Below are 12366 nucleotides of genomic sequence, written 5' to 3'. Positions count from 1 at the left end.
CGAGGGGTCTAAGTGTGACAACATTTGTCATCAATATTAAAATTTAGGGGGACTTAGAACTGGAAATACTGCTGTTTTAACATTTTAAGAGACCATATTTTAATATATATGTTTTAATGAATATTACTTTTGATGCATGACAGATTTGTTGTAGAGAAATATATTACTTCTAGTCAATAAATAAGACAGCAAATATTGTAAAATGAATCCTGGTCAGAGTATCGGTACCAACAGAAGGGTACATTAGGACAGTCAGTGTTCACTATGATACAGTTTTACTGTAGACATTTGTTATGTGGACATCACAACCTATAGAATCTGTAACTACACAGGTCTATAACACTCAAGTACATTTTATGTTCTAGGCTCATAATGCCAGGAGGGTGAATCTGCTGTCATCCACAATGTCTGACAAGAAAATGAAAGAGGATGGAAAACAGGCAGTGTGGGAGGCAAGGTTCAAGAAACGCTACAACGATCACAGGCGCAAAGAACATGACGATCAGCTCAAATTTTTCCAGGTTGGTCTTAAACTTTCTTTGTACCTCTCAAACTTAAACTTCATACAGTGCTTGCTTGGGGTGCTTCACAGATTTGAAAAGTCAAACAAAGGTCAAGGATATGTTACTATAAAAAGAAAATTAGTTTCCACATAATAAATTGAACCTCCATACTTTACTGAAAGTACTTGCTTAGGTATGAAAGTCAAAAGTCAGTAGTTACTGTTACAATAAAAGGAAAATTTTCTCCTTTTGATAATCTGTAGGTAGAGCTTAATAAGGTGCCAAATGTACCTAAATTGGAACAAACTAACCTGTATTTGACCTTTGACCTTTAATACTAAAAGGCAGACATCCAGAGCTTATAATAGCTATTGTTTCATTTATCGACTGCAAATTGGTAAAATTTTTAAAAATCCTGACCTGGTTTCGCCTTTGACCTTGACGTGAAATACTGAAATGTAGCTTGAATGAACCAGTCTTTCAGTGTAGAACTCCAACTTGGTGTGTACACATACCGCAAAAGGAACATTGTTATCTAACCACAATACTGAATGAAAGGTGCTCTGGGCCATATCTTAGCCAGAGGTGTATGTAGAGAATTGTTATTCTGTTTGGTCAAGCTATATTTGTACCAAAATAGGCTCATTGCATTGCCTAAGAATTATTTTATATAAAACGTTACTTCAGAGTGCAAGGGTAACCACTTTTAGATTAGTGAATCTGGTTTTATTTTTTATTTCTGCTTTCATTCAGCAAGTCACAAACCTGACATTTGTGTATCAGCTCAATATGGGTTTTTCTGTCAATCAAATAGAATCTTGTTTAACAAAGTGAATGATTTTTCGTCAAAGTTTGTGGTAATCTCATGTCTTTTTGTCGTATGTTCTCTCTATCCTGTCCATATCAAGGGTAGACTTGACCTAGACATATACCAATTATAGGCAGATTTTTGTCGAAAAATAATCCAATATTTCTATTTTCACAAAAAGAAGCTATTTGTGACTGTGTAAGGCAGATTTTACATTGATTACACATTAAATACAGTGTGTACAATGATAAACAGTATGTGGTCGTAAAGCTATGGAGACACACATTTAGTCTGCCATATAATAAATCTGTCCATACATACATTCACACATAATGGACAACGCTGTCTGAACTTTTGATCATTTGTACGACCCAGTATTTAAAATTCTATGTCACTTTTCGTCAGAATCAGTTAAATGTTCAAATTAATGTCAGACAATAAAAGTAGACCACCCTGCGGATATATGTGAAGAAATGTTTAGTAAAACATGTGGTGTCTTTATACAACACAACTACTGTAGAAAAGTGCCTTCTTTATACTCTTATGGTCATTCTTTGTTCAGAATTTGTTGTAATTTCAAACTTATGAATGTTGAATATGTTTCAATCATCAAATAAATAACATATACTCTTTATGGAATGTATGGGTCAGGTTTATTGGTGATATTACTAAGGAGGTTGTCATGATCAGAAGGAAGATAAGAATGTTCCAGATTGGTTCAGGAAAACAGGAGATCCTATAACCAAGCACAAAAAACCTCACTATATTAAGGAAACCGTTATAATGGAATAAAAGCAACAGAAGTATACTAGTTATGTATAGGTTTGACTTTGTATGTACAGATTTGATTTGGAAATTGTGTAGACCAATCTCTAAGTGTGACAATGTGCGTAGAGATCTGTCACTGTGACAATGTGTGTAGAGATCTTTCACTGTGACAATGTGCGTAGAGATCTGTCACTGTGACAATGTGTGTATAGATCTGTCACTGTGACAATGTGTGTATAGATCTGTCACTGTGACAATGTGTGTAGAGATATGTCACTGTGACAATGTGTGTATAGATCTGTCACTGTGACAATGTGTGTATAGATCTGTCACTGTGACAATGTGTGTAGAGATATGTCACTGTGACAATGTGTGTAGAGATATGTCACTGTGACAATGTGTGTAGAGATCTGTCACTGTGACAATGTGTGTAGAGATCTGTCACTGTGACAATGTGTGTTGACAATGTGTGTAGAGAGTGTCACTGTGACAATGTGTGTTGACAATGTGTGTAATGGTTTTTCAGTGTGACAATGTGTGTAGAGATTTGTGAGTGTGTCAGTGTGTGCAGAGATTTATGAGTATGTCAGTGTGTGTAGAGATTTATGAGTGTGACAGTGTATGTAGAGATTTGTGAGTGTGACAGTGTGTGTAGAGATTTGCGAGTGTGATAGTGAGTGTAGAGATTTGTGAGTGTGATAGTGAGTGTAGAGATTTATGAGTGTGTCAGTGTGTGTAGAGATTCATTAGTGTGACAGTGTGTGTAGAGATTTATGAGTGTGACAGTGTGTGTAGAGATTTATGAGTGTGTCAGTGTGTGTAGAGATTTATGAGTGTGTCAGTGTGTGTAGAGATTCATTAGTGTGACAGTGTGTGTAGAGATTTATGAGTGTGACAGTGTATGTAGAGATTCATTAGTGTGACTGTGTGTGTAGAGATTTATGAGTGTGTCAGTGTGTGTAGAGATTTATGAGTGTGACAGTGTGTGTAGAGAATCATTAGTGTGACAATGTGTGTAGAGATTTGTGAGTGTGACAGTGTGTGTAGAGAATCATTAGTGTGACAATGTGTGTAGAGATTTGTGAGTGTGTCAGTGTGTGTAGAGATTTATGAGTGTGACAGTGTATGTAGAGATTTGTGAGTGTGATAGTGAGTGTAGAGATTTGTGAGTGTGATAGTGAGTGTAGAGATTTATGAGTGTGTCAGTGTGTGTAGAGATTCATTAGTGTGACAGTGTGTGTAGAGATTTATGAGTGTATCAGTGTGTGTAGAGATTTGTGAGTGTGTTAGTGTGTGTAGAGATTCATTAGTGTGACAGTGTGTGTAGAGATTTATGAGTGTATCAGTGTGTGTAGAGATTTGTGAGTGTGTTAGTGTGTGTAGAGATTCATTAGTGTGTCAGTGTGTGTAGAGGTTTATGAGTGTGACAGTGTGTGTAGAGATTCATTAGTGTGTCAGTGTGTGTAGAGATTCATTAGTGTGTCAGTGTGTGTAGAGATTTATGAGTGTGACAGTGTGTGTAGCGATTTGTGATTGGGCTGTAGATGTATTATGTCCTGTTTAAAGATTTGTCAGGGTGGTCCTCTGCCATGTTAAATAGTTGTTTCTTTTATTGATCAGTAATGTCACTTATTCATGTATACCTCCTATCTCAATGAAATCCTTTCAGTTGTTTGTACCAAAATGACAGCTGACACAGCATTGATAGACTCCTCTATCAATGCATGCCTTCAAACTTATCAATTTATTGTCCATTTCTTTTCAAGATTTCTGAGTGAGAAAAAGCCGCAAACATATATTGAAAATGTTTGAGACTTGAGAAGATAGCAATTTAATGCTCTGTGACTCTTTTAGATAGTGATTCCGCCTCCTCTGTCTGTTATATCAGAGACCTATAACATCGTGCACAGTCTGCATTCAGGACAACAAGCTCAGGATTTTATCAGCTTAATAATGTTACATGTCTATTAATGTCATTAGTTTTCAGATTTTGAAACATGATCATAGAAAAATGGACTTAAAATTAGATAAGGCTATACTGCAGAAAGGTTACTTACTTACCTTCATGAACTTATAAGATGTACATGTATCTTGTAGAACATTGTGTTAAGCTACCTTTAATTTTGAGATTTCTGGGCCCTGTATTTTCAGTGACATTTTAACTTTTTGTATTTTTTATGGGGGTCTTAGTTATCCTGCTGCATAATAATAATAGTTTGTGTTAAATGTGTAATTATATGTGTACATGTATATGCTGTTGAATAAGAATCTCCAATTCATCCATTCACATGCCACATAATAACATAGTCTCATGATTTAATGACATACGGTATGACTGAATGTACACTGGTGTTCTGGTGGTCCTACAATGTCAGTATGATTTGATGTACACTAGTGTCTGGTGGTCCTACAATGTCAGTATGATTTGATGTACACTAGTGTCTGGTGGTCCTACAATGTCAGTATGATTTGATGTACAGTAGTGTTCTGGTGGTCCTACAATGTCAGTATGATTTGATGTACACCTACAATATCAGTATGATTTGATGTACACTAGTGTTCTGGTGGTCCTACAATGTCAGTATGATTTGATGTACATTAGTGTTCTGATGGTCCTTCAATGTCAGTATGATTTGATGTACACTAGTATCTGGTGGTCCTACAATGTCAGTATGATTTGATGTACAGTAGTGTTCTGGTGGTCCTACAATGTCAGTATGATTTGATGTACACTAGTGTCTGATGGTCCTACAATGTCAGTATGATTTGATGTACACTAGTGTCTGATGGTCCTACAATGTCAGTATGATTTGATGTACACTAGTGTCTGATGGTCCTACAATATCAGTATGATTTGATGTACATTAGTGTTCTGGTGGTCCTTCAATGTCAGTATGATTTGATGTACACTTGTGTTCTGGTGGTCCTACAATATCAGTATGATTTGATGTACAGTAGTGTCTGGTGGTCCTTCAATGTCAGTATGATTTGATGTACACTAGTGTTCTGGTGGTCCTACAATGTCAGTATGATTTGATGTACATTAGTGTTCTGGTGGTCCTACAATGTCAGTATGATTTGATGTACATTAGTGTTCTGATGGTCCTACAATGTCAGTATGATTTGATGTACAGTAGTGTTCTGGTGGTCCTACAATGTCAGTATGATTTGATGTACACTAGTGTCTGGTGGTCCTACAATGTCAGTATGATTTGATGTACACTAGTGTCTGGTGGTCCTACAATGTCAGTATGATTTGATGTACACTAGTGTTCTGATGGTCCTACAATGTCAGTATGATTTGATGTACAGTAGTGTTCTGGTGGCCCTACAATGTCAGTATGATTTGATGTACATTAGTGTCTGGTGGTCCTACAATGTCAGTATGATTTGATGTACACTAGTGTTCTGGTGGTCCTACAATGTCAGTATGATTTGATGTACACTAGTGTCTGGTGGTCCTACAATGTCAGTATGATTTGATGTACACCTACAATATCAGTATGATTTGATGTACACTAGTGTCTAATGGTCCTACAATGTCAGTATGATTTGATGTACACTAGTGTCTGGTGGTCCTACAATGTCAGTATGATTTGATGTACATTAGTGTTCTGATGGTCCTACAATGTCAGTATGATTTGATGTACACTAGTATTCTGATGGTCCTACAATGTCAGTATGATTTGATGTACACTAGTGTCTGATGGTCCTACAATATCAGTATGATTTGATGTACATTAGTGTTCTGATGGTCCTACAATGTCAGTATGATTTGATGTACATTAGTGTTCTGATGGTCCTACAATGTCAGTATGATTTGATGTACACTAGTGTTCTGGTGGTCCTACAATGTCAGTATGATTTGATGTACACTAGTGTTCTGATGGTCCTTCAATGTCAGTATGATTTGATGTACAGTAGTGTCTGGTGGTCCTACAATGTCAGTATGATTTGATGTACACTAGTGTTCTGTGGTCCTACAATGTCAGTATGATTTGATGTACACTAGTGTTCTGATGGTCCTACAATGTCAGTATGATTTGATGTACACTAGTGTCTGGTGGTCCTACAATGTCAGTATGATTTGATGTACACTAGTGTCTGGTGGTCCTACAATGTCAGTATGATTTGATGTACATTAGTATTCTGGTGGTCCTACAATGTCATTATGATTTGATGTACATTAGTGTTCTGGTGGTCCTACAATATCAGTATGATTTGATGTACATTAGTGTTCTGATGGTCCTACAATGTCAGTATGATTTGATGTACACTAGTGTCTGGTGGTCCTACAATGTCAGTATGATTTGATGTACACTAGTGTTCTGGTGGTCCTACAATGTCAGTATGATTTGATGTACACTAGTGTTCTGATGGTCCTTCAATGTCAGTATGATTTGATGTACAGTAGTGTCTGGTGGTCCTACAATGTCAGTATGATTTGATGTACACTAGTGTTCTGTGGTCCTACAATGTCAGTATGATTTGATGTACACTAGTGTTCTGATGGTCCTACAATGTCAGTATGATTTGATGTACACTAGTGTCTGGTGGTCCTACAATGTCAGTATGATTTGATGTACACTAGTGTCTGGTGGTCCTACAATGTCAGTATGATTTGATGTACAGTAGTGTCTGGTGGTCCTACAATGTCAGTATGATTTGATGTACACTAGTGTTCTGTGGTCCTACAATGTCAGTATGATTTGATGTACACTAGTGTTCTGATGGTCCTACAATGTCAGTATGATTTGATGTACACTAGTGTCTGGTGGTCCTACAATGTCAGTATGATTTGATGTACACTAGTGTCTGGTGGTCCTACAATGTCAGTATGATTTGATGTACACTAGTGTTCTGTGGTCCTACAATGTCAGTATGATTTGATGTACACTAGTGTCTGGTGGTCCTACAATGTCAGTATGATTTGATGTAAAGTTGTGTTCTGGTGGTCCTACAATATCAGTATGATTTGATGTACATTAGTGTTCTGGTGGTCCTACAATATCAGTATGATTTGATGTACATTAGTGTCTGGTGGTCCTACAATGTCAGTATGATTTGATGTACACTAGTGTCTGGTGGTCCTACAATATCAGTATGATTTGATGTACATTAGTGTCTGGTGGTCCTACAATGTCAGTATGATTTGATGTACACTAGTGTTCTGGTGGTCCTACAATGTCAATATGATTTGATGTACATTAGTGTTCTGATGGTCCTACAATGTCAGTATGATTTGATGTACATTAGTGTTCTGGTGGTCCTACAATATCAGTATGATTTGATGTACATTAGTGTCTGGTGGTCCTACAATGTCAGTATGATTTGATGTACACTAGTGTCTGGTGGTCCTACAATGTCAGTATGATTTGATGTACAGTAGTGTTCTGGTGGTCCTACAATGTCAGTATGATTTGGTGTACACTAGTGTCTGGTGGTCCTACAATGTCAGTATGATTTGATGTACATTAGTGTTCTGGTGGTCCTACAATATCAGTATGATTTGATGTACATTAGTGTCTGGTGGTCCTACAATGTCAGTATGATTTGATGTACACTAGTGTTCTGATGGTCCTTCAATGTCAGTATGATTTGATGTACACTAGTGTCTGGTGGTCCTACAATGTCAGTATGATTTGATGTACACTAGTGTTCTGGTGGTCCTACAATATCAGTATGATTTGATGTACATTAGTGTCTGGTGGTCCTACAATGTCAGTATGATTTGATGTACACTAGTGTTCTGATGGTCCTACAATGTCAGTATGATTTGATGTACACCTACAATATCAGTATGATTTGATGTACACTAGTGTCTGGTGGTCCTACAATGTCAGTATGATTTGATGTACACTAGTGTTCTGGTGGTCCTACAATGTCAATATGATTTGATGTACATTAGTGTTCTGGTGGTCCTACAATGTCAGTATGATTTGATGTACACTAGTGTCTGGTGGTCCTACAATGTCAGTATGATTTGATGTACACTAGTGTTCTGGTGGTCCTACAATATCAGTATGATTTGATGTACATTAGTGTCTGGTGGTCCTACAATGTCAGTATGATTTGATGTACACTAGTGTTCTGGTGGTCCTACAATGTCAATATGATTTGATGTACATTAGTGTCTGGTGGTCCTACAATGTCAGTATGATTTGATGTACACTAGTGTCTGGTGGTCCTACAATGTCAGTATGATTTGATGTACACTAGTGTCTGGTGGTCCTACAATGTCAGTATGATTTGATGTACACTAGTGTTCTGGTGGTCCTACAATGTCAGTATGATTTGATGTACACTAGTGTTCTATTGGTCCTACAATGTCAGTATGATTTGATGTACATTAGTGTTCTATTGGTCCTACAATATCGGTATGATTTGATGTACACTAGTGTTCTGATGGTCCTTCAATGTCAGTATGACTTTTGTATACCAGTGTGCAGGTAGTTCTTCAAGGTTGGTATGACTATATGTATGAATTACCAACAGGGATATGTATTACAGTTATGTATCTGAAAAATAGAAATCAGACTTCCTTTAGTAATGCCTGTTTATAACTAGGTATCAATTGACCAAAGGCCAAGGTCATCAAGTCAGAGGTCAGGATCACTGGGTCAGAGGTCAAGGTCATATTTTGTTTATTTCTATTGTTGAACATTTTGTTATCGATATAATGAAGCAAAATTGAAAAGATCGAGGTCATCAGGTCAAAGGTCTAGGTCAGATTTTGTATCTTTTCACTGATGAAAATTTTGTTATGATGTTTAACAATGAAGCATATTTAAACAAGGAATCAGCCAATCAAAAGTCAGAGTCACTGGGTCAGAGATCAAGCTGACTTGCTTATGCATTATAACATAAAGTTGGTCAAAATCAAACAAGGAATCAGCCAATCAAAAGTCAAAGTCACTGGGTCAGAGATCAAGCTCATTTTCTTATGCATTATAACATAAAGTTGGTCAAAATCAAACAAGGAATCAGCTGACCAAAGATGAAGGTCAAGGGTCAGAGGTCAAGCTCGTTTGGGTCCAACGGTCCAGGACGAAGGAGATATCTGACTATAACTCAGGCTCTGAGTGGGTCAGGTATTTAATGTTGAAGTAAATCAAACAACAGCAAATACATGAGTTTTATACAGATACTTTCATTTCTGTTAGCCAAGCAAATATGGAGGCAGATGAAAACAATGGAGAGTCACATCATAGTACATAACGTTTGCATTGTCAAACGTCACACTAAATGATATGGGCTTCTTGATGACTATAGGGACATATTGCCACACAATGGAACCCTTGCTGACCTGTCAGTGTTCTAGTTGCTGATATTTTCTGTATTGTTTAGTAAATATCTATGTTAACAGCGTATGTAAGGTAGCACACCACAGTAAGACAGCCTGGCCATGGGCAATTTTTTTGTTAAGCAAATAACTCCTGTATTATGATATGCATAAAAAATGAAAAAATAAATGTACACTATAATTGGTATATTCAGTATGAAGTAGTACATACAGGCTTCACATTTATTAAAACAAAAATCAATAAATTGGTTCCGGATTTTAAATATCCGGATTTTCCGAACGTGTGTTTACACGGGAAATTTAGTTTTGCCTACAGCGCAAAATGGAAGCCCACAGAAAAGGTAAGATAGCGGAAAAACTTAATTTACAACATATGTCCAAACAAGATTGATTCTGTCTTTGGGATAGAGATATATTCAATTTTAAATAGGTTTCAGAAAAAAAATTGTGTAGAGAATTGTGCCATTTTGGGTCAAATATCATAATATTTTGCAATTTTTGAGAATTTTTTAAGCTGTTACCATGGTATTCACAGCTCTAAAAATCACAGAAAATATCAGTTTACTTATCCTTCAGAGCTCTATTAAAATTGCAAATGTTGTACAGATTTCAAATACGTGTATATATACTTTATTAGAGGTTATATGTAAGGTTAACTGGCAATGTTTACATATCTAAAACATGTGCCATATTTTTCAGAATTTGGCATTTTTACTGTACACTGCTACCTTATAAGGGCTGAAAAACGTTATTTTTTGGAAATTGTGCTTAATTATGCTTGATTAAGCTTCATTTTAATTCATTATTGCTCAAAAATGCATAAAAACAATCTAAAACTTGTTTATTATCTGGCTTGTCATATTAGAGGAATCAAGGGAGGTAACTCACATATCTACCCATTTTAAGGGTGGGTTAATTAAGCATAATGTTAATGAGTCAGTGTAAATTGAAAAGATATTCTATGTTTTATAACAAACCCAAAATAACTTATTGGGTATCTAACAAACCATATAGACTGAATTCTGGTTTGTTTTACCTGATTTATTACCCCGTATCCATGGAAACTATTACAGTAAGTGTTATTTTTTGAAATATTTGGTGAAACCATTATTTTCAGTTTATTTATACAATGGTAAGCATGTAATTTCAATTGATTGAGTGTACGGTTGATACAATATTGTCAATTATTGTCATTTCCTTCGGTAAAGCAGAAAAATATAAAACTACAGACTATCTCTACAGTAGGATTTCATACAGTTCTGTAATATATAAAACTACAGGCTATCTCTACAGTAGGATTTCATACAGTTCTGTAGTATATAAAACTACAGGCTATCTCTACAGTAGGATTTCATACAGTTCTGTAATATATATATAAAACTACAGACTCTCTACAGTAGGATTTCATACAGTTCTGTAATATATAAAACTACAGGCTATCTCTACAGTAGGATTTCATACAGTTCTGTAATATATAAAACTACAGGCTATCTCTACAGTAGGATTTCATACAGTTCTGTAATATATAAAACTACGGACTATCTCTACAGTAGGATTTCGTAGTTCTATAATATATAAGACTACAGACTATCTCTACAGTAGGATTTCATACAGTTCTGTAGTATATAAAACTACAGACTATCTCTACAGTAGGATTTCATACAGTTCTGTAATATATAAAACTACAGGCTATCTCTACAGTAGGATTTCATACAGTTCTGTAATATATAAAACTACAGGCTATCTCTACAGTAGGATTTCATACAGTTCTGTAATATATGAAATTACAGACTCTCTACAGTAGGATTTCATACAGTTCTGTAATATATAAAACTACAGACTCTCTACAGTAGGATTTCATACAGTTCTATAATGTATAAAACTACAGACTATCTCTACAGTAGGATTTCATACAGTTCTGTAATATATAAAACTACAGACTATCTCTACAGTAGGATTTCATACAGTTCTATAATGTATAAAACTACAGACTATCTCTACAGTAGGATTTCATACAGTTCTGTAATATATAAAACTACAGACTATCTCTACAGTAGGATTTCATACAGTTCTGTAATATATAAAACTACAGACTATCTCTACAGTAGGATTTCATACAGTTCTATAATATATAAAACTACAGGCTATCTCTACAGTAGGATTTCATACAGTTCTGTAATATATAAAAACTACAGACTATCTCTACAGTAGGATTTCATACAGTTCTGTAATATATAAAACTACAGACTATCTCTACAGTAGGATTTCATACAGTTCTGTAATATATAAGACTACAGACTATCTCTACAGTAGGATTTCATACAGTTCTGTAATATATAAAACTACAGGCTATCTCTACAGTAGGATTTCATACAGTTCTGTAATATATAAAACTACAGACTATCTCTACAGTAGGATTTCATACAGTTCTGTAATATATAAAACTACAGACTATCTCTACAGTAGGATTTCATACAGTTCTGTAATATATAAGACTACAGACTATCTCTACAGTAGGATTTCATACAGTTCTGTAATATATAAAACTACAGGCTATCTCTACAGTAGGATTTCATACAGTTCTGTAATATATAAAACTACAGACTATCTCTACAGTAGGATTTCATACAGTTCTGTAATATATAAAACTACAGGCTATCTCTACAGTAGGATTTCATACAGTTCTGTAATATATAAAACTACAGGCTATCTCTACAGTAGGATTTCATACAGTTCTGTAATATATAAAACTACAGACTATCTCTACAGTAGGATTTCATACAGTTCTGTAATATATAAAACTACAGACTATCTCTACAGTAGGATTTCATACAGTTCTGTAATATATAAAACTACAGGCTATCTCTACAGTAGGATTTCATACAGTTCTGTAATATATAAAACTACAGGCTATCTCTACAGTAGGATTTCATACAGTTCTGTAATATATAAAACTACAGACTATCTCTACAGTAGGATTTCAT

At 35.4% G+C, this 12366-nt stretch overlaps 1 protein-coding gene across 4 annotated transcripts in view; it reads left to right on the top strand.

Annotated features, from left to right (window-relative positions):
* The window catches only part of LOC117329095 (trichohyalin-like), a 105820-nt gene that overhangs the window by 46680 nt on the left and 46774 nt on the right, over window positions 1–12366 (top strand). For all 4 annotated transcript variants that reach the window (XM_033886838.1, XM_033886830.1, XM_033886821.1 and 1 more), the window contains one exon: window positions 366–521. In XM_033886838.1, coding sequence (XP_033742729.1) covers window positions 366–521 — 156 coding nt within the window. The remainder of the gene's footprint in view (window positions 1–365; window positions 522–12366) is intronic.

The sequence above is a fragment of the Pecten maximus genome, chromosome 1 (genome assembly GCF_902652985.1).
Source record: "Pecten maximus chromosome 1, xPecMax1.1, whole genome shotgun sequence".
NCBI lineage: Eukaryota > Metazoa > Mollusca > Bivalvia > Pectinida > Pectinidae > Pecten > Pecten maximus.
Note: the sequence above shows the minus strand (reverse complement) of the source record. Positions and strands in the feature narration are given on the sequence as shown.